Source organism: Cebus imitator, unplaced genomic scaffold (assembly GCF_001604975.1).
Source record: "Cebus imitator isolate Cc_AM_T3 unplaced genomic scaffold, Cebus_imitator-1.0 Scaffold463, whole genome shotgun sequence".
NCBI classification, from domain to species: domain Eukaryota; kingdom Metazoa; phylum Chordata; class Mammalia; order Primates; family Cebidae; genus Cebus; species Cebus imitator.
The window spans coordinates 1,615,187-1,638,865 of NW_016107778.1; the positions used below are offsets into that span (position 1 = coordinate 1,615,187).

A 23,679-nucleotide genomic window follows, 5' to 3' on the forward strand; every position below is an offset into this window, starting at 1 on the left:
AGATCAGGTAGTGTAAGGTTTCCAGCTTTGTTCTTTTCACTCAATATTGTTTGGGCGATTTGGGGTCTTTTGTGGTTTATTTCATTTTTTTCTGTGTTCCAATAAAACTTTATTGACAAAATAGGCAAGGTCCAGGCCATGGATAGGACTTTGTTAATGTCAACCCCTGGTCAAGACCTAGGAAGATGAAAGACCACCCAGGTTGGGGGAAATTTCCACCATATCCAGATCTGTGATGAGTCAGGCATTGGTCTCCTTTGAGACCCCAGTCTCCTTTCCAGGAAGTTATTCTTCCTCACTGCCTCCCAGGCAGCCATTTCCTACCTGTTCTCTCTCCTCTGCTTTCTTTTTTAAATTTATTTGTTATAATTTAAGTACTGGGTTGCATGTGCAGAATGTGCAGTTTTGTTATATAGGTATACACGTGCCATGGTGGTTTGCTGCATCCATCACCCATCATCTACATTGGTTTCATATGAATTTTAGGATTGTTCCTTTTATTTAAGTGGAAAATGTCATTGAAATTTTGATAGGGATTTCAATGAATCTGTAGATTGCTTTAAACAGCATGGATATTTTAACAATGTTAGTTCTTCTAGTACATGAACGTGGGATATCTTTTCATCCAAATAAATGGATATCTTTCCATTTATCTTTGTCTTCTTCAATTTATTTCATCAATATTTTATACTGTTGAGTGTACAGTTCTTTCATCTTTTTGGTTCAGTTTCTTTCTAAGTAGTGTTTAATGCTGTTGTAAATGAATTTTTTTTTTCATTTTTTTGTATAATGTGCTTTTCCCTTGAAATTTATGTGCTAAAATTTCATCCTGTGAAATAATGAGTGGAGTGGACTAGGGGATCTCAAAGCTCTCTTTGATTGTAGTTTTACTTAAAGGCTAAGGATGGCTCTCTTAAGGTCACATTCTTATTTGAGAGAAGGGTTATAGCCAAGTGGAGAACTGGGAAAAGGAAGATTTCTCAGTTCACTTGCTTAGTGTAGGAAAGCTTTCTGTAAGAAGGTTATCAGGCACAATGATCATCTTCCACAAAATCCTCCTTCCCCTCCACCGCCCCATGCTAGGCCCTGGCATCAAGAACACATACAGATGCCTTTTAGGAAGCTCATTGTGCCCTGGTACTACCAAAAGAAGTCAGAAGGCAGGCAGAAAGATAGACTTGTATATGAATCAGCCTCTGTATGCAAAGGCCCTGTTCTAAAAAGGGAGTATTGCATAGTGGTTAGAGGCATGGCCTCTGGAGCCACACTGCCTGGATTCAAATCCCAACACTATTAGTTAGTGGGTGTGGAGAACCTAGGTAAATCAGTTAAACTTTCATTGCCTCAGTTGAACCATCTCTAAAATGGAAACAACAATAATGTTCACCTCATAAGGTTGTTGTGAGAACTAAATGAATAAAGAACTTAGTGCAGTATCTGGCACTTATCAATGTTAGGATGTTATTATTATCCTGAGTGGAATAGACTAGGGGAAACAAAACTCTTGGATAAGGGTGGCAGTGTGGCACAGAGGTAAGGTCTCTGCCTGGCCTGGAAGCCAGGAAGACTAGGCTTCTGTTCTTGACCTTCCACTGGCTTGCTGTGTGACCTTACCCAAGTCTCTGCTCTCTTTTGATTCCATTTTTCCAAGCTACATAATCTTTCTGGCCTCCTCTAACTTGAACATTTTCCAAGTCTAACAGATTCTGTGAATGCTATTATGTAAGTGCAGAAAGGACACAGAGTAAAGGCATGATCCAAGTTAGGTGAAGTTAACCTTGAAGAGTAGAAAAGAAGGAGCTAGTAGATTCTGAGTTAGCCAACTGGCTCTTGGCAAAGCTACCAAGAAAGCAGATGTTGTCTTTAGGGCACCAGGCTCAATGTGCCTGCTCTCCTCTCTTTGCTTCTCTTGGCAAACCCTGCTCTTAGGCTGTTCAAGGCAGAGGGGCAAAGAACACTGGATAGAGAGAGCCTCTACTATGAGTGAGCTCCCATTTTTAGTCTAGGCTATTCTGGGAAGCATTCCTGGGAGCCCCAGTCCTTTCTCTGTCTTCCTGTCTCTAACCCTCACATCTCTCCCAGTTCAACATCCCCTCCCAACTTGCTCTAAGCTTCTGTGGGCCTTGTTTATATCTCTATTAGCGAACTTACCAGGCTCTATTGTAATTGTTTGTTTATATCCACCTGGCTTTCCCAGTAGTCTACGAGCTCAGGTGACTAGCCACATGCGCCTTACTCATCTCAGCGGTGTTCAGTGCCTGGCTGAGGGGCCAGTGCTGAGCAGGTGATCTGATAGGTGAGCTCTCTCAGGCAGGCTCCCTGAGTGAATGGAGGAGCAAATGAGAACGGAAAGCCTGGACTGGATGATTCCTACCTGCTGCTCCATTGGCTCTGTGGCTTAGGCAAGACAGGTGTCTTCTCTGGATCTCCAGTGGCTGCTTGTAAAATGAGAGGATTAAAGTGACAGATTTCTGAGATATCTTCAGCTATTATTATTATTATTATTTGCTTTTTAAAAAATGTGTCTGCTCAGTTGTTAGGGTCTGACAATAGCCTTAAGTTGTGTCCCTCTTAAGTGTATTTGCACTTAAATAAGAATCAAATCTTTCCTTGGTACACAGGTTAAGCTTTGCTTTCCTCCAATCCAGATTCTAAACTAGTAAAATGCAAATTAGTTTTTGTACTATAAAGGCCCTAAAGATTTGGTGGCCCATTGCTGAAGTGTGTTTTATATATTTGATCATTACAAACCTGTAAGTGACCCCGTTTGTGGCCTTGCCTAATTTAGCTTTCTTCTCTTTTTCTTCTTCTCTCTTTCCCTTCCCTCCCCTTCCCTTCCCTTCTCTCTGTCCTTATTTCTCCCCTTCAGCTGGAAATAAAGGGCCAGCCCTCTCTCTGTGCTTTTTTGAGCCCACTCTCTGCTGCAACCACAGAGACTCTCAGCAGCTGCCGTACTACCTCTCTGTCAGAGATGATACCCAATGATTACCTGGCTCAAGTCATCCCGGACCACCCTGAGGTAGAAGGCCTGACTGGGGAGGTAGGGCTGGAGGAGTTGGAGAAATCTAAGCAGTATGACCAGAGTGACTTGAGTAACAGTGAAGAGAGTGGTTGGAACAAGAAGAAAACCAAAGTCAACAAGATCTGGAATTTTGTGAGCCGCAGAAAAGGGGCCTCCAGCCAGAAAAAGCGACCCCAGTCCATGTTTTTACTGGGAGACACCTCCAGGCTGTCAGAAGTGAAACCTAAATTCAGGTTCATGGATCGAATGAAGACATTCAGGAGGCTGAAGTCTTCTATTGGGGCCTTCAAATACACTCCCCCTAGGACAAGCAAGATCCAGGAGGCGCAGGATGCCCCAGGTATCTATCAGATCAGAAAGACTGAGGAGGCCCTGAAGCCCTTCCGCCATTCCTATGCCGGCCCCATCAAGGGCTTGGAGCCTTTCCTCACAGATGTGCAGGGGCTTGGGCAAGCCTCCAAGAGGGTGAACCAGAAAGTACTGGCCTTTGATGAGTTTAGCATCCATGTGCAGGACAATTCCTGGCAGGAGAAGGTCCCTGAACAGCTTCAGGGTGAAAGGCAAGGCAGAACCTACCTGAAAAGCCTATTCCCCAGGGACTGTGAAGGTCTCAATACATGGGCCAATGATGCTGAAATCCTGAAATTTGAGGCTGCCATCGAGGACTCCACCTTGGAAGCAGACTTGCAAGGTAGCATTGAAGGGAACCCTGAACACCAGTGCCGAGAAAAGGCTGCACCATTGGGTGTCATCATCAAATTCTTTAATAGTGTGGTTGAGGTGGCCCGCAAGTGGCAGGCATTCACCCGTGAAGAGCCGCAGTTGTCCTGCCACAACCATGAGGCCTGCTTCAGCAGTTGCAGCAATAGCTTCATCCGGGAGGGCACTGCCTCCCTGTCCTCCTTACCACTCAACCTGTCCTGCCAGGCCACTGAGGCCTCACTGTGGAATAGTACCTTGGAAAGGCTTTGGCAACACCCCCGCCACCTGAAGCTCTCACAGAGCTTATGCACTTTTGAGATGAGCATTGAGGGCAAAGAAACGCTGGACCAGGACCTAGCGGGTCCCTGTATTGCTGCCACCTCTTCCCCAACCTTGGCCATCTTAGAGTTCCAGGACAACCCAGTGCAGCAGAACAGCCATGGGCATGGCAGTCGTGGCCAAATCTACTGCAGCACCTTTACCAGGGAGCACTCCTCCTCTGAGGAGCTTGAGGAGGACACTGACACCGTGGTCAGCTTCCTCAAGGAAGATGACAATGATAGGGAGTCCCCTGAGCTGGGTGTCAATGCAAGGAGATTTACCACTGAGGTTGTCATGGAAAAGCTAGAGGAGAAGCTCAACGAGATGAAGGGGCAAGAGGCTAGTAGGGAGCCTGAGGTGTCCAACCTGGCCAGGCAGCTCCAGGAGCCTCAGTTGGAAATGGGGGAAGCAGAGGCAGAGGGCAAAGCCGGCGAGCCCTACACTGGAGTCTGTGGTGCTCAGGTAAGGCTGTTTTTCCTTTTCCTTTTTTTTTTTTTTAAACCAAGTTTGAGGCTGGAAACGGTGGCTCACGCCAGCATGTTAGGAGGCTGAATTTCACTTGATCCCAGAAATTCAGGACACCAGAAGCCAGCTAAATTCCCATGCCCTGCCCCACCCAACCCACCTCCAGCCAGAAATGTCTCAAAAGAAATGTTCCCAGTAGTCAGTTGCAAGAGATTTGAATGATCCTAAAACCCTGGGTGACTTTTGCCTCTTCTTGGAGCTGAGTTCCTATATTCACACCTCAGTTCAGCCATGGACAGAAACCTGAAGCTCTGGGAGTAGAAGGAGAGTCACTATGATTCTTTAATGATGTCAAAGACAGCCATGACCTCCTGTTTTCCTTAGGTGGTGAGGCATTTTTCTGGCTTTGGCCCCCTGCCCTCACCCTCCAGCATCAGCTAGATGCAGAGACTGGAGTCAAGGAAAGCCTCTGGGGTGGGTGTCAGGATATCTGTATTTGTGTCAGTAACAACATTCTGTGTTATTTGACCTGAAAAATGTAGTCCTAGGACAGCCCACTAACATTCTTCTCCCAGCATTCATTTAGTGTAGCTTTCTGTCATGTACATTGTTTTTATTTAATGCTTACAGTAACCTTGTGAGGTAGGAGTGATTATCCTCATTTTAGCAGCAAGGAAACAAGCTCAAAGACGTTGAGTGACTTATTCAAAATTATACAGATTATGACAGTATTTGGGTTCGAATTTGGGTATTTACTTTTTAGTCTAAGCCTAGTATTCTATCTAGACTGTCTAAGTCTAGCTTTCATGGGGTTTAATTTTAATGATGATGGGCAGCCATTTACCACACCCTTACTCAAGGACAAAAAGAAATAGGGTAGAACTGTAGTAGGAGGAATGTTGAATACTAGAAGGGATTCTCTGGCTTTGAGAATTATGGGTGTCTTTATGAGGGAATATGCTATAATACTATTGTTTCTCCAGATTATTTTAGGGCCAAGTATTTTTTAAGCATAAAGTTCTTCTTGGTGGTAGCAGTGTGTGGGTGGATGGATTACCATGGTAGTTCTTGACACGTCCCTGCCATCTCTCACATCTCACTCTAAGAGAACTTGGGCTTCATTAGGACAGTAGTAATAAGCCTGCTTTTTCTGAAAGGATATTAATATGTTTATGAGCATTCTCTTTCTATATCATTTATGGTAAGCTTTAAGGACATAAAAATTGGCATAATATGGTTGGGAGTAAATGTTATTGCAGAGGTTTTTAAGACCAATAATCAAACAAACACATGTAATGACTCCATTAGCTGATACTTGTAGCTGGGCACTACATGTCCAAGGTTACCAGTGGCCAGGAAGAGGGTCACAGATGAGCACATCACCTTACTATGGACTAGACACAGAGATAAATTGTAGATTTTTTTAAAGCACAGGTTTTGGAATTACAAAGGATTGGATGTGACTTGCCCTTTCATCTGTGAAATGGGGCTAAATACTACCTACTTAAGAGGGCCCTTGTGAGGATCTAAAGATCCATTGCATGTAAGCTACCCAGCCTAGTACCATTCATAACATGTTGTGGGACTACAATGTGGCACCAGTTGTCATTATTATTGAAACATGGTAAATTATAAATAAATGTGAACAACAGAGAAACAGTTCAAAACAGTACTGTTGCAGCAGCAGATTGATGCAATTGAAGAAACTGTGTCTGAAAATCAGGAAACGCTGGATTCTAGTCTTTTCTTTAGCCTGATTTGCTTTGTGACCTCCAGCTAGCTATTTCCTTTCTCTAGGCCTCAGTTTTTCCATTTGAAGGATCAGTTTCTAAGGTTCTTCATGCCTTGACTTTCTCTAGTTCTTTCCTTTCACATAAACCTGTAATTATCTATGTTCAGTGGGAAACTGATCACCTTGGTTCAGCCTAATGCATTTCCTACTGGCTCTCCTCTGCAGGCTTCCTGTGCCCTCTGGTGGTTTCAAGGAGATTCTGCATAGCTTTCCTTGAGATATTAAATACCAGTCAGGTCCTGAATGTCAAGGGACATCGATGTGGGTCAGGTGCCCTGTTTGTCCAGTCACTTCATTTTACAGATGATAGGGACACAGTCCTGAAGGGAAGGGATTTCCTTGGACACACGGAAACTGGGAGGCAAGTAGGATCTGAACGTTCCAACGTGGGCTCTGACACAAATCTTATTCTCTTTCTGGGTTTTGGTGCCCTCTTAGCCAGCTGGAAATTCTCATCTTCAGCTCAGGCACCTCGCAGGTCTGTTGTGGCTGAATTGGGATAATCGATATGAAAACAATGCATTGTTAAGCAGCAAAGTCCACATGATTGTATTGGATTATTATATACAAATGGAAGTGAAAAACCTAGTAAGCCAAGCAGACTCAGGTCCTTCTGTTTTACAGGGAAACTGGGCTTTGGCAGGCTTCCTCTGGGGTGCTTCATTTTTGAGATCCAGTCATCCAACCCCCCAGAACTAAATAGCTCTTGAACTTGTGATTTATTTGGTCCAGATTTGGCTGTGGTCAATTATGGGGCTGCTATCTTAGCCAAACAGAGGGCACAGTTTTAAGGGGATGATGTCAGAGGGCAGAGATGAGGTCTTACCAAGGGTCAGTGATGTCTTAATATTTCTCCATGCCTCACTCCCTGCACCCGGAAAATGAGGAGTGTAATACCAGTAATTAGAGCCAACATTTACACTGTACTTATGGTGTGCCTAGGCATTGCTGTGAGCATTTTACATATGTGAATGTATTTCATCATCACAACTACTCTGTGAGTCAAGGACTATCTTTAAAATGAAGATAATATCAATAACTACCCTATAGGGTTGTGAATATGAAATGAGTAAATACGCATAAGTACCTATAACAGCGTGTGGCCAAGAGTCATTGTGCAATAAATGTTAGCTATTTGCACTAGTTGTTAAAAGCAGATGTTGCAGGAAGGGACTGTACCTCAATCCTATCCTTAGCTAACTATTTAGTGAGAATTTGGTGGAATACAAGTTGAGGAAGTGGAATAATAATAAGAATTCATTAGATTTGTACAGGACTTTATACTATCCAGAATGCTTTCCCATATATGAATTGATTTGCAAAACTAATTATAGTTATCATTATTATTATCATTTCCATATGACAGATGAGAAACTTGAAGCATGACATATGGGAGAAAAAATATTGAACTTGAAGTCGGAAAGCTTAGTTTCAAAGTCCTGGCTCTGGTACTTTACCAGATATGTGACTTTTGATTTTAATCAGTTTAACTGTTGATTTTCTTCATTTGACGACTGGAAATAGAAAGTCTCCTCTACTTTCTTTTTAAGGAAGGAAAAAGATGCAGCTATATTGAGCACTCACTATATGCTTTTAAATTTGTTATCTCATTTGATCCCCCCAGAAAACATTTAATTGCCTCACAGTTCTGCCTGGCTGTGGAAGCCTCAAGAAATGTAAAATCGTGGTGAAAGGGAAGCAAACACATTCTTCACATGATGGCAGGAAGACGTGCTGAGCAAAAGGGGAAAAGGCCTCTTTTTTCTTTTTTCACATTTGCTAGTATTTATGTAAACACTTGCAATTCATGATATAATCACAGAGGGAAAAATATATGAAAATATTTAGTATTTCATTGTATTCCTCTACATATAAAACCAATTCATTTCATCACTGGAATAGTGTATTTGAAACTTTTCTGAGTGTATTGAGCACAATCTTACTACTGTATCACATAAATTTTTGATTAAAGCTAATTCACTCTAATTTTTAAAAGAATCTACTTGGTCAGGAGCGCATTGCTTTGCTGGCATCTGTGATCAGCTAGTGATGGTGGTGAACAGCCTGCTTGCATTTCTTGGAAGAAGTTCATCCTTCAGTTTCTCTGATTCTGGAGAATGGCCTGCAGCCTCCCACTCAGGGCTTGGCTGTGCTCATCTAGTCCATCCCAGGGCTGGAAGGGGCATCCCTGGTGATCCACGAAGGTGTCCCAGCAGTGCCTAAACTCATTGTATTTCATCATGGAAATTGGGGCCTCAGCTCTGTCCACCCTGCACAGACCCTTTTTATATCCCTGTTGATAATCATAGATGTAGGCAGTGAAGATGCGCAGGCTCATGTGTGGGGTCTCTTGATAGAATTTAGCCACATCCTGGGCACAGCTGAAGCAGGGGCTCCAGGAGATGAAGCAGGTGACCCTGTAGCACTGGGACAGGTCCAGCTTCCAAAAGCAAATCAGGTCCAGGAAGCATAGCTCTGCATGGCGGTCTTCAGGGAAACCGGGATTATTTGAAACCCCATTGAGTATGATGTCCCTGTGCTGGTCCAGCCAGACCCAGGTGCCATTGTCCTGGCGCTTCACCTCATAACACAGGTAGGTTTTTTGCTGTCCAGGAACCGATGGGTCATTGGTAAAATTGTAAGTGAATGTGCCTGGATCCATCAGGTGTCTGAGAACCTCCCCCAATGTGATGTGCAGTAATGTATAATGTTTAGACAGTTTATTCCAAAGCTTGTACAATTTTTGGTTGTACACGAACTTGTCCCAACACTGTTGAAATTCACCATAATTCATGATCTTCATTGTGGCATACAAACTGTCTCTTTTCTGACACAGTCTGTGAAGCTCCTCCTGGCATTGTGGGTCCCAGAATTAGTAGAGGCAAGCCACAAAGATGGTCAGGGTGACCTTGCTGTCCTCGGCCCAGAACTTGACCACATTCCTGGCACACACTAGACAGCAGTTCCAGAATATATACCAGGTGACCTTCTACTCCTGGTCACTATGCAGCTACCAGTTGCAGAACAAATGGAAGAATCTCATCTCTGGGTGGCATTGAGGCTTGGAATAGACCTGGCTTTGAAAGATCTTTGCAACCAAAATGGGACTTGAGGAATCCTTTGTTTTCATTTTCACTTCGTGGCACAATCAGACAGTATTCTGATGAGAAAGGATTGGTCTATTATAAAAGTTGTAGAAGAATGTGTGTGGATTCATTCACGCCACCATGTTTTTGTTCTGAGGCTTCATCTTTGGCCAGCTAGTCCCAACCATGATCTTCATCTGGACCACTAGGGTTTCACTTTCTGGAAAAGGCATCTTATAAAACCATCAGATCTCCTGAGAACTCACTCACTATCATGAGAACAGCAGCATGGGGAAACTGCCACCATGATTCAATTACCTTCCAACAACATATAGGTATTATGGGAACTACAAGATGAGATTTGGATGGGGACACAGTCAAACCATATTATTTCACCCTTTACCCCTCCCAAATCTATTGTCCTCACATTTCAAAACACAATCATGCCTTCTCAACAGTCCCCCAAAATCTTAACTCATTCCAGCATTAACCTAAAAGTCCAAGTCCAAAGTCTCATCTGAGATAAGGCAAGTAACTTCCACCTATGAGCCTGTAAAATCAAAAGCAAGTTAGTTACTTCCTAGATACAATGGGAGCACAGGCATTGGTTAAATACACCTGCTCCAAATGGGAGAACTTTGTCAAAATGAAGGGGCTACAGGACCCATGCAAGTCCAAAATCCAGTGGGGCAGTCAAATCCTAAAGATCCAAAATGATCTTCTTTTACTCCATGTCTCACAATATGTCAACACTGATGCAAGAATTGAGCTTCCATGGCCTTGGGCAGCTCCACCCCAGTGGGTTTGCATACTACAGTCCCCTTCTGCTTCCTTCACAGGCTGGTGTTAAGTGTCTGCAACTTTTCCAGGAGCATGGTGCAAGCTGTCAATGGGTCTACCATTTTGGGGTCTGGAAGATGGTGGCTCTCTTTCCAAAGCTCTGCTAGGCAGTGTCCCAATGGGGAGTGGAGGGGCGGGCTCTGACCCCACATTTTCCTTCTGCCCTGCCTTATCAGAGGTTCTCCATGAGGGCTCCACCCTTACAGCAAACTTCTTCCTGGATACCCAGCCATTTCCATACATCCTCTGAAATCTAGTCAGAAGTTCCCAAACCTCAATTCTTGACTTCTGCACACCTGCAGGCCCAACACCATGTGGAAGCTGCCAAGACTTGCAAAGCTGCCATGACTTGGGAAGCTGCCACAGCCTGAGCTATACCTTGGCCCCTTTGGGCCACAGCTAGAATGCAGGGTGCCAAGTTCCCAGACTGCACACAGCAGGGGGGTCCTGGACCTGGCCCATGAAACTATTTTTCCCTCCTAGGCCTCTGAGCCTTTGATGGGAGAGGCTGCCATGAAGACCTCTGATATGCCCTGGAGACATTTTCCTCAATTAACATTAGGCTCCTTGCTACTTATGCAAATTTCTGCAGCCATCTTGATTTTCTTCTCAGAAAAGGGGTTTTCCTTTTCTGTCACATTTGTCACGCTGCAAATTTTCTGAACTTTTATGCTCTGCATCCCTTTTAAACATAAGTTCCTATTCCAAACTATAACTTTGTGAATACCTAAAACAATATTTTTGAAAGCACTCAAGTCACTTCTTGAATGCTTTGCTACTTAGACATTTCTTCCACCAGATGCCTTAAATAATCTATCTCAAGTTCAAATTTCCACAGATCTCTATGGCAGGGGCAAAATGCCACCAGTCTCTGTGCTAAAACATAGCAAGAGTCACCTTTGTTTCAGTTCCCAACAAGTTTCTCATATCCATCTGAGACCACCTCAGCCTGGACTTCATTGTCCATATCACTATCAGGATCTTGATCGAAATCAGTCAACAATATTCTAGGAAGTTCCAAACTTTCCCATATCTTTCTGTCTTCTGAGCTTTCCAAACTGTTCCAACCTCTGCTTGTTACCCAGTTCCAAATTCACTTACACATTTTTGGGTGTTTTTACAGCAGCACCCCACTTTCTGTGATATGCATTACTGTATTAGTCTGTTCTCACACTGATATAAAGTACACACCCGAGACTGGGTAATTTTTAAAGGAAAGAGGTTTAATTGATTCACAGTTCTGCATTGCTGGAGAGACCTCAGGAAACATACAATTATGATGGAAGGGGAAGCAAACACAATCTTCTTCCTATGACGGCAGGAAGTGCTGTGCAAAAGGGTGAAAAGCCTCTTATAAAATCTTATAAAACTAGATCTCATAAGAACTTTCTCACTATCATGTGAACAGCAGCATGATGGTAACTGTTGCTGTTCAATTGCCTTTCACTTCAATTACCTTTCACTAGGTGCCTCTTATGACATGTAGGGATAATGGGAACTACAATTCAAGATGATATTTGGAGGGGATACAGCCAAACTATAACAATACTCATAACCATACTCAGAAGCAGCTAGGGCAGTGGCTCTTGTTTCCATTTCACAGATGAAGAGATTAAGCTCTTTCTAAGGGCATACAGAGTGAATCAGTTGTATATGTGGGATCAGGACACAAGGTTCTGAACCTCAGGCCCATGCTGCTAGACCTACACTGCCTTTCATTCCACTCTGGGGTCTCTTGAGAATTATTGAGCCCAATTCCTCTAGTCTCTTACCTGCTGCCTATTTCAAATCTAGTGGCACAACTTATGCACTATGAAGGGCACAATAGTCAGATTTAGCCATTCAAATTGTCAACTATTCAGGCCTCTCTTTTCCTACCCTCTTGTAATCCCACACACTCTGGGTGGGTTTAGTTCCTTCTTCCTAGTCAATTTCTGTTAGAGTGCAAGGAAGGGCTGGGCAGGGGGCTTCTTGAGTGAGCAACGCTGCCCCTCTGTGGTGGGCTCTGCTCTCCAGACCCTCAAAGTCACTTAATAAGTGGCAAAAGGGTTTGACTGCTCACCACTTGTTGAAAGAAGTCAAAATATGTGATAGAAAAAGAGTGAGATTTTATTCTATGCCAGCAAGGGGAAAAGTGAGTGAAAAAATTTTACTTTTCAATTTGTGGAGGGAATGCAGTGGTTTTTAAAGAGAGAGTTTGGAATGCAGAAGAGGCAGGGGATGCTAGGAGGTGCCAGGTGACGTGACTTGCTCCAATGGTTCATCTTGAATTATTGTTTCATCTGATGTAGGGACTGGTGCCATTGTGGGCCCTACCAGGTTACAGATTAATCACAGTCAATTTTGTAGTCAGTCTGTACCTGGGAGTGGGTTCCAGTCTTGAAGTAATCTTTTATTGGAGAGAGAATTCAGGAGGTGCCTCGTTGCATCAGGATCTGGCCCCTGAAGATTCCTAAGGAAATATATGACCAGATAAGTGAGCATGATGTGAGCTTAACAAGCTTCCAGATAAACAAATATGCATAAGGCATGGGAGCATAAGGTAGAGTGTTAGAGCACCTTCCAAGGCTGTATTTCAAGACAAGAGAAAACACACCTGCAGTTTTTCTCACTAGGTGAAAGGACGAAAAAAATGTTGTAAACGCAGTTTGAAGCCAAGCTGCTCAGTAACAACTTGACAAGAGAAAGTCCAAAATGGGTAAAGCATCACGGTGTCACATTCTTTACTTACCACAGGTTAGGAACACTGTACAAGGACTGTGTAGACAAGGTATAATGCCAAATTTCTCAAGGGGCTTTTTAAAAAAATTTTTTTGAGATAGAGTTTTAATCTTGTTGCCCAGCATGGAGTGCAATGGCGTGGTCTCGGCTCACTGCAGTCTCCACCTCCCAAGTTCAGGCGATTATCCTGCCTCAGCCTCCCAAGTAGCTGGGATTACAGGCATGCACCACCATGCCGGGCTAATTTTGTATTTTCAGTAGAGATATGGTTTCACCATGTTGTACAGGCTGGTCTTGAACTCTTGGCCTCAGGTGATCCACCCACTTTGGCCTCCCAAAGTCCTAGGATTACAGGCATGAGCCACCATGCTCAGCCCCAAAGGGCTTTTATTGACTCTATAAGTCAAGTTTGATTTCTTAAAAGAAAGCACATAATTCTAGTCAAAGCTTGGTAAAATTCCTTCTACCTCAAATCAAAATAATTTAATTGTCCAGTCCCTTCCATTGCTGAGCCTCAACTGTTTGTTTTTTACCATCTGTTCAATCAGTGGGTTAGATTTTACAACCTGTAAGGGGGCTTTCAGCTCCAACAGTTAATATGTCTATGAGACAAGGTAAATAAGTTACGGTTAGGAGGAGTGATAAAAAAGCAATTTTGAGACCTTGTCTTAAAATTCATAGATTCAGTACAGTCTCTTATACCTTCTGCAACTCTATTTGCAGTATAACCAAGTGACTTTTACTGTTCAGAAGAATAAACTGACTGGTTTCTGCCCTTAGAAATTGGGTTAGCATCTGTGCAGAACCCTTCTCTGGGTTACACAAACTGTTAACTCCTCCCCACATACAATTCTTTGAAGAATGAATGATATAGGTGGAAGAAATTTGTACTGTGTCCACAGTGACTTAGGAGTGTTGAGAAGGAATTTGAAGAATGTAGGGGCCCAGCAGCTATTCATTTTGTCCAGAAATGCACCATGGTAGATCTGTAGTCTTACAGACATACCATTTACTAGTTGTGTGATTTAGATATTACCCTTTTTTTCTTAAATCAATTGCCTACTTTACATTTGCTCCACTGCCTGATGTCTTTTAGGCTGTTAGTAATTGGGCCTTTGCTTGCATTTACTGATGATACGCGTTAACCCTGGTAGGATCTGGGGACTGGACCAGTTAATATTTCAAATTGGAAGCTTTGCTTTTTAATCCATGTGTTGGCCTGCTCCCCACCTCCACTGAGTAACTAATTCTGGTTGGTTTTCATTGCAGGCCTTCTCTCCCACAGCTGAACTATCACCAAGGACTCTGCCACTTAAATCCTTCTGGAAAAATGCCACTCTCTGCCCACCTCACAAAGTATCCCTATGGAGCTGGACCAAGTAGGCTGGAGGAGACCTATGATGCTTTGCCGTGGTATGCCTTTTATGCCATGGTTTCTATGGTAGGACATGCTAGACAGGCCTCATGCATAGTCTGTGTTGAATTTATCCTCTTCCCCACCCTGTAATCTCCCAGTACTGCTTCTCATTAAAGCCTGAAAATCCACTATTCGAAATGCCTTGGTATAGACTTTGACCTCTCCATGCTCTTCTTTTAAAAGGCAAGTATCCTTATTGGGGTACTTATTAAGTCAAAGCACTCAAATATCCTATTCTTCTCAAAGTCTCATAGGCCTTTTTTCCCCCTCAGGCCCTCTGTACCTCATGCTTTCAGAACTCATACATACCAGTTGCTACTCTTCACCCTCTTCACAGTGATCTTATATACACCCTGCAGGCCTCAAACGGACTAGTCCCATAATGCAAACCCCACATGGGGTCATTCTAACACTGTTTCTCTTCTATCTTACACAGATGTGCTCTCTTTGGGTTTCAAATCCTGCCCCATTCAATGACCATCAGCTATGGAAAGCTCCTCAAGGCTCAAGGCAGCTTCACTTAAAGCACTCAAAATCCAGACACTTAACACTTCAGTTACCCCCCAGAACTTCAGAGTATGTCCTTTCAGACAGCCCACGGCCACTGCCTGCCAAATATTTGTCATTTACAAACACTACTTTCTGCCACAAATGGAAGGAATCCATGCTTTTGGATCCCTTTGCCTTACACCACATCCCAACTGCTCCTAGGCCCTTTTACAGCAACACAATTTGCATGAATGCTGTGATTCTCAGGACCTCACAGTATTCCTTTCTAAAGGTTTCTTTCCAAAGTTTCTAAGAGCACCAGTTTTATTTCTCCATGCCTCAAAGATTGCCTTAGCCCTGAATGACTTGTAGCTCTTCTGGAACTGCTTCTCCTCCTCCTATTTCTTTCTTTATTCTTCTTACTCCATGTGTGAGGGACATGTGGGATGCTTTGACTCAGAGCTTATCTCCAACCCAGTGGCTCCTTCCCAGCATTCCAGGAAGGTAGGAGCCAAATAAATCACGGCTTCAGTCTTCTGTGGCATCATTTTCCTCAGAAATCCCCGGAAGAAATCCCCAGAAACTAGGGAGGCAGTAAGAACAAAAAGAATTCTGAGGACAGGGAGATAATCCTTTACTGTCAGAACTAGGAGAGCACTTAGAGGTCACGTGGTCCTCTTATTTTGCAGATGGGGAAACAGGATCAGACATGGGATGGGACTACCTGTCCAAGATCACTCAGTCAATTATAGCAGAGTTGTGATTCAGGGCTTCAACCTCATGACTTTTCATCATGCCAGAATGTGATTTTACTTCACTCCTAGACCAAGTCTTAAATGTGGAGATACCAAGCCTCAGGTTCCATTCAATCTCATCTGGAATTGCCAGCCACTGCTGTCCCCTAAGAAGACTGCAGGTGGTAGGTGCAAATCAAGACATCAAGGCAGCAGCAGATGTCTGCCATATTTTCTAATTCCCCTGCGTTAGGATAAGGCGCGCTCTCATAATCCCCTAGGAGGTCATGCTGGGAGGATCTAATAGAAGGAATATAGTCACAGCTATTCCTCTTCTCCCTCCATTCCCCTAAGTAAGTGGACCTACCACCTGGCAGTTTGAAGGCTTTTGAGCAACTGCTACCATTCCACTGCCAAGTGAATCAGATAGGTCCTGTCCACCATCCTTCTGATTGTCAGAAGCAGGTGACAGCTCCTGGTACGATGGGGTGGGGGAGCTGCAGAGATGGGGCTAATAGTCCTTATCCCAGTGATTTCTCTGGGCTTATTTATATGCCATGGGTAGGAAAATATATCCCTGAGATTGACTCATGTCCTGCCATCACCTCAGCAGCCACTCAGCCACTCTCACCTCTGGGATATAAGTGGCACTCACGTTGCAGCTCTGATTGTTAAGGTCCCAACTAAGGGATTAAAAATATTCCTGGGAAGGAGGATGGCATCGGGACTCCATTTGGAAAGCCAGAGTTGTCATGTAGCTCTTATATCTCTGACCCTCCTGGCTATGGGATCCAAGAATCATATTTATGTTATGATTAGCTCAAATTCTGTTCTTCTACCTTATTCTACACATACTCTTACAAGCCCCTCCCTCTAAGCTTTTAATCTGGAGGTTTCCAAGGCAGACCAGTATGGTGGAAAGAGGATCAACTTTGGGGTTGAACAGAGTCAGGTTCAAATATTTGCTCTGCAACCTCGGGCAATTTGCACAACCTCTCTGGACCTCAGTTTCTCAATTTGAGGAATGGGATGCTGCATAACATCTTCACATGAAATAGAATCTATTGATGCTCTTAGCACAGTTCCTAGCACACAGGAGTACTCAGCAATAGCAGTTTATTTCTTCTCCCCGCTGCCCTCCACCAATTCCATATGCCGAAGAACTTTTCTCACTGTGGGGCTAAACTGAATCTGCCATAGTATGTGAGCTGCTGCTTCTAATTATTAACTGACTCACTCACTTGCTCATTTGACAAACATTGATTCAGCAAAATAGAGAAGTCAGTGGAGTTTGCCTTCTGACAATCTGGTGCTGGAAAGGACAACATTTTTGAAGTCAGGCATGCTTGGATTTGAATTTTGGCTGTGCTTCTTACTATCTGTATGACCAGGAACAGGTCACTTTACCTCTTTGAGCCTCAGTTTTCTTACCTATAACCTTGGCTTAATAGTTTATACCTCACAGACAATACTGTTGGCTAAAAAGAACTAACAAACTAAAAGTGCCTTATAAGCTCTGGGGTGCTATACAACCAGATGGCAATGATACTAAAGACAATAACAATAAATGAGATGGAGATAGGAGCATGCCTTATGCCTATCTAGGCCTGGGCTGGATAGGCACATAGTTTATAGTCCATGAATATTTGTTGATACCAATATTAAGATTTAAGATTTGCTTTCCAAATGAAGTAGGAGTGGTTCTTATATTTAAGAAAAACCTAACAAAACATGATCCCAGAAACATCCCCTCTGCAATCATACTCACACACATGTCACCTCACATATTGGCTGTACTCTACTCAAACAATTTGAGACTGGGCTGACTCAGAAGCCTGCTTAGGAAGAGGCATTGAAATCATGTCCCACTGAGGCTATGTCACTCCCAATAGGGGTGGCTCTGAGTTGGTCTTGATCTAGAGGGTTTTAGGATACATGTAGAAGATTCTAACACCACTGGATCGAATCTTAACTAGGACACTGGTTTCTGAGCAGGTAAGAAGAGCTGGTGTATTTTTACTCTTATTTGAGTATTTTTCTGTTGGTGGTAGCAGTTAGCCACATTTGATTACTGAGCCAGGTGTCAGGAGACCTGAGTTATGTTGCTGAATTTCTGTGTGTGTTTGTGTGTATCACATTATGACTACAATATAATTTTTGGATGTTTAGTCAGTTCCAATCATTCCCCTCCTTTGAGGCTTCGTATCCTTATTTTGCAAATGGAAGCATTGCTGTTTGGCTGTTCTAGGAACACAGATTTTACTCTCTAATTGGGTCTGATTAGAAACATCATTGGTTTTTCTTCTTACTACATGGTTTTCGGATGCATCTACTGCTCACATTTCCTTTTAATGGGTGAGTTACAGAAAGGGGTGAAAATTTAGAACTGTTTATGTTGCTCTGGGGAAGTGTTGGGAAGGGCAAACAATTAGAGCTATTGGTGGAAACAAGGTTTTGCCAATGTTTTTATATTTTAATTAACCAGGCTCTTTATGTCACCTAAGACTTCAGATAATAGAGAATTTTTAGGAACTGGAATTCTTACTTTATAATTCCAGGCAGGAGCCTGAGGTTATTCTTTTTCCAAGATATTCCCTGAGCAATGGAACAAGGCCCAGCATACTTCAAATACTGGTTATGGATTTCTTCTTGGCTAATTTTGGCCCTCTTTCTCTCTGTTGCTGGCCTTACATGAGTATACCCTTCCCTATCATGCTCCACCACCCCAGTCCTGGTGGTTCTGCAAGGTGGACCAGGGTAATCAGCAACCAAGTTTCTCCCAAAGGAGCTTAAGTTTGGTCTCAACCTAAAGAGTATTCTTTCACCACAGGTAACCTGGACAAGGGCTCCAAGATGCTAGAAACCCACAAGAACATTGGTGAATACTGGAAGCCCCAGGGATCAGGAAACAAGGCAGTTAATGAAGTAAGACCCCTTTCTTAGTTTCTTTGGAACTTGCCTGTTCTCCAGCACCATTTATCTCCTCTAAGCTTCTCTCTTCCTAGACATATTGCAAGTATTGAAACTTCCACCATGTGGAATGGAAGCCATTTTTAAAACAGGTTTTTGAGCCATTTTATGGCTGCATAAAAGTTGGGAGCATTAACAATTTTTCCCTGAGGTTAATTTTTACATGAGATAAATCAAGTACTTTTTATGGCTTCCATACAGCTTGCTGCTGCCATTTTCTTTGGCTGCCTTTGCTGTGGCAGATGGAGGAGCTGTGAAATTTTAAACTCTGAGTACTTTGGTTTGCTTTTATTACATTCTTTGGGTTCATGATCATCTTCAGAGCTAACTGGTGACATATTTATGGGCATTCTTTTGGAGAAGATGTTTTATAAATGGAGATATAAAAGCTAGTGCTTGGGAGGTCAATGTTAGCAGGCTTCTTTATCTTGATGTCTTTATATCCCTGTCTGTTGGGCACTTCTACGGACCTTTATAAGTGTAGCTTTCTTGGTATATCTCTGTGCACATGCATGTCTGTCCATATGTCTATCTATGCATCTTTGCCCATGGCACACCTATTAAAGTATTTCTTTGGTGAATGTGTGGATGTCCCTGAGCATGAACTACAATGTGATATTTTTAATTGTCTATTGTGTGTGCTTGTGTCTATCTGTCTATCTATCTATCTGTCTATTCTTTTGTCTGAGTGTATCTTTGGGTGTTTTGACATCTGATGCCTTTTTGTATGTGTTTGAGTCTACGGCCTTTTTGTATCTCCTTGCTGAGGGTATGTATAGATATCTGCCTTTCAGTGTCTGTCTGTGTCCCTGTATAGTTTGTCTGGGAGCAAGTGTGTTTGGACACATAAGGCTACAGATCTGTGGCTAAACTCTGGTGAGCAATAATAGCTGAGAATGCAAGCTTTGGGTATATCTGGCCTACTGGCTTAGCTTTTACTACCACCACCCTCCAATTTGAATATTGCCACTCAGAAACAGGTTTATAGTCATAGCAACTTAGGCCTGTTTTGTGGAAGCCACCACATAGAGATTTTTGGCCAGGGAGATGTATCATGAAGTTAAGACTTTTTAAAAACTTTTGTTTCCTTTTTTTTTGTTTTGTTTTGTTTAGGAATTGCAAACTGAGGCCCACAGGAAAAGTTTAATGACACGTGGCTTGAATTCTCTTGTTTTCTGCCTCCTGCTCGGTTGCCCTCTTGCCAGACTTCCCTCACTTGGTTTTCTTGGTCCAGACTCAGGCCTGTCCATTCCTGAGAAAAAGATCACCAATAAGTGGGTCTAAATATTTATTTTCATTTTAGCCTGGTCTCTATGCTGGGTCTCTTTTCACTTGGGGGCAAATAACCAGCTTCTTTCTAATCAGAAATTATGTGTGCTTGACCAGTTACAGTGGCTCATACCTGTAATCCTAGTACTTTGGGAGGCCAAAACAGGTGGATCGCTTGAGGTCAGAAGTTCAAGACCAGCCTGGCCAATATGGTGAAATCCCATCTCTACTAAAAATACAAAAATAAGTTAGCTGGGCATCGTTGCAGGCGCATGTAATCCCAGCTACTCAGGAGGCTGAGACAGAGAATGACTTGAACCCGGGAGGTGGAGGTTGCCGTGTGCTGAGATCTTGCCATTGCACTCCAGCCTGGGTGACAGAGTGAGACTCCATCTCAAAAACAAAAATAAATAAAAAAAGAAATCATGTATGCTCAAATACAGGAATTAGTCATTCATGATAGGGCCCTTGTCCTGGGAAAGCCAACATTTGTAAGGCCCCAAGAGAGGAAATCCATGTAGGTGGTTCCAAAAAGGTAAATATTCCATGGTCAGGGGTTTAGAGGAGTGATTTGAGTCACCAGGAAAGCGGCTCCGTGGCATTCAGGGACTTGAAATGCTTGAGGAACACTTTTTGCAGCTCCAAAAAGCCCTTGTGGCATTTTACAAAATGCTTGCAAATCCAGTGTTTCATTTGACCTCATGGCAGTGCTGCCAATTAATATCATCTCCATTTTGTATATTAAAACTCTGAGATTCAAAAAGGTGACATGACTTTCCTAGTGTCACCCTGCCAGTAATTGGTAGAGTTTGAACCTGATGCCTCTGTATGATTCCAAATCAGGAGGCAAAAACTACATGTCTGCTTTCACAGCTCAACTCTGCTTTGTCTTTCATAACCCAGGAGAATCCAGAATTGGGAGTAAAACAGTTTTTCAAGGGACTAATCCAAGATAAGTTACAACAAAGTTTCTAGCTATGTGGTAGTCTGCAGTATTCATGACTTCTTAGATAGGGTGGAATTTGAGCTGCACTCTGAATAATGAGAAGTAATGAAATAGGTGTAGGAGAAGGAGGTGGCCTGGTCAGATGGCAGGTGGTACATGACCAGGAAAAAACTTTTCTTCCTGTCCCTTGAGATCAGTTCAAGCTGGTTTCCTACTAATAGTGCTAGGAGTCAAAGGAAGCAACTTTTTACATGGGTTCCTATATTAGTCTATTCTCATGCTGCCAATAAAGAAATACCTGAAACTGGGTAAATTATAAAGGAAAGGGGTTTAATGGACTCATAGTTCCACATGGCTGAGGAGGCCTCACAATCATGGTGGAAGGCAAAGGAGAAGCAAATACCTGTCTTACATAGTGGCAGACAAGAGACAATAAGAGCCAAGCAAAAGGGGAATCCTCTTATAAAACCTTCTGATCTCATGAGACTTATTCACTACCACAAGTACAGTATGAAGACACTGCCCCCAAGATTTAATTATCGACCACCAGGTCCCTCCCACAACACGTGAAAATTATGGGAGCTAAAATTCAAGATGAGATTTAGATGGGGACACAGCCAAGCCACATTATTTCACCCCTGGGCCCTCCCAAATCTCATTTTCTCTCATTTCAACAGTTTGAGTCCTCCAAACTGTTCTAATCTCTGCCTGTCATCCAGTTCCAAAGTCACTTCCACATTTTTTGATATCTTTACAGCAGCACCCCACTCTACTAGTACCAATTTACTGTATTATTTTGTTCTCATACTGCTAATAAAGACATACCTGCAACTGGGTAATTTTTAGAGGAAAGAGGTTTAATGGACTCACAGTTCTATGTGACTGGGGAGGCCTCACAATCATAGTGGAAGGCAAAGGAGGAGCAAATTCACACCTTACATTGTGGCAGACAAGACAGAATGAGAGCCATGTGAGAGGGGAAACCCCTTATAAAACCATCATATCTCATGAGACTTATTCACTATCACAAGAGCAGTAAGGGGTGGAAAAACCACCCCTTGATTCAGTTATTTCCCACTAGTTTCCTCCCATGACGTGGGAATTATGGGAGCTACAATTCAAGATGGGATCTGGTTACTGACACAGCCAAATCATATCAGTGTATCCCAAGTACCCTGAGAACATTGAGTAATCTTCATTTGTCAGATGAGGAAATGAAGCTGAAACAAAAGAAAGGACTTTGTTAAGGTCAAAAAGCAGATTGATATCAGTCTGGATGGGCCTTGTGTCCCAAAGCCCAGAGACCTGATACTTACTTCATATCCCCACTTGAGGAAGATGCCAAGATATCTGCAGTAGGTCTCAAAGCATAAAGATCTAGTCATATTCTGCCTCTACTACCCCTATCATTTGCTGCCTTTGGGTCACCAGCTTGGCTGGCTATGGCTTTGGTAGGCTGAGCATTAACTGATGATCTCAGCTAAGAAAACCTGCTGTGGCAATGGCCCCATCTTACCAAGTCAGGAAGCTCTTGTGGAGACACTCTGGAGGCAAGATCAGCACCCAGACAAACCTCTAGCACTCTGAGGGAAGGTTCTGTTTTGTCTCTCTCGCAGTTATTTGTTTTCTATTTTGCAACCCTTGTGTGTCATCTGTCAAGAAGCTGGCCAAACCTTCTTCCACAGGTTAAAATTGGCCAGTCTCCTTTTCCATCTAAGTCTAGCCTGAAAATAATATATTTTAAAAGGAAATGTATTAATCTATTAATGAGGAGAAATTGCCTCAGAGGAGCTGGGGTAAGCTCTGAATTCAGGATCTAGTCTGTTTCCCTTCACTCTGAGTTCTAGGCAAACTATGCTCTGAATCTGGTTAAATTTTGGCTGTACAGATTATGTATTCTGGGCATAATAACAAAAGTGTTGAGCTGTTCAAAGTCCGGCCACATCTGTTATCTCATTGGAGCCCCACACTATGGGGGGACAAAGGAGATATTATTGTCTCTATTTAATAGAGGCAGAAGGATGAGTCTCAGAGAGGTTAAACAGCTTATTTTAGATCACCTAAACCTGGAAGAACCAGATTTAGAAACTGGTATCTTGACAATTAGGTCTGTGTTCTTTTACTACAGCCACCTGGATTATTCTCTTGGCTTTGGATGTCAAAGCTCCTTTCCTGCTGAGAATTCATACAATTTTGAGTTAGCTTTATTAATCTGTAATTTACATATAATTAAAATTACCAAGTATATAATTTGATGCATTTTGAAAGATTTGTATAGTCACATAACCACAACACAGTTGTGATGTAGAACATTTTCATCACTCCCCCTCCCCTTAGCAGCCACTGATCTCTTCTCTATATCTATATTTTTGCCATATTTTTAAAACTGATAATAATTAATAATTAACTTGTCTTGAAAAAAGTGTGCAGACAATAGTAATCCATATTCTGAATCTTGTGACCTTACAGGCAAGTGAAATGAATTTCTATGTCATCCTACATGTTCATTTGTTTGTTTACATATTTATTCATTCAGAAACCTCTATTCCAGGAATCGTGCTGGATGCTGGAATACTGAATTTTAAATGTCTGTGTTCTCAGGGAGTTCACAGTCTAATCAGTAGAAACTCATACATCAATGAAGAATCAGAGCATTGTGATATGTCCTAAGAAAAAACTTGAATCCAGTACTAAAAATTACTAAAAATGCTTAATTATGTTTAGAAAAGTCAAAGAAAGAGACTGGATCTTAAATCCCAGAGTAGGTGTTCTTTTAAAAATGATTAGGAGTTGTGAAACAGGTGGGAGAAGTTGAGAGGGATAGGATTGGAGACCTCTTTCCAGGCCAAGAGAGGGCAAAAATGTTGAGACAAGAACCAGTATACTGGGCTTGGAGAACTACAAG

At 42.7% G+C, this 23,679-nt stretch overlaps 1 protein-coding gene across 1 annotated transcript in view; it reads left to right on the forward strand.

Annotated features, from left to right (window-relative positions):
* Window positions 1-18,508, forward strand: part of LOC108291705 — a 107,157-nt gene extending 88,649 nt beyond the window's left edge. Inside the window, exons 2-4 of the mRNA XM_017512157.2 lie at window positions 2,870-4,507; window positions 14,219-14,362; window positions 18,420-18,508. Of these exons, the coding sequence (XP_017367646.1) occupies window positions 2,870-4,507; window positions 14,219-14,332 (1,752 nt within the window). The 3' untranslated portion in view covers window positions 14,333-14,362; window positions 18,420-18,508. The remainder of the gene's footprint in view (window positions 1-2,869; window positions 4,508-14,218; window positions 14,363-18,419) is intronic.
* The last annotated feature ends 5,171 nt before the right edge of the window (window positions 18,509-23,679 follow it).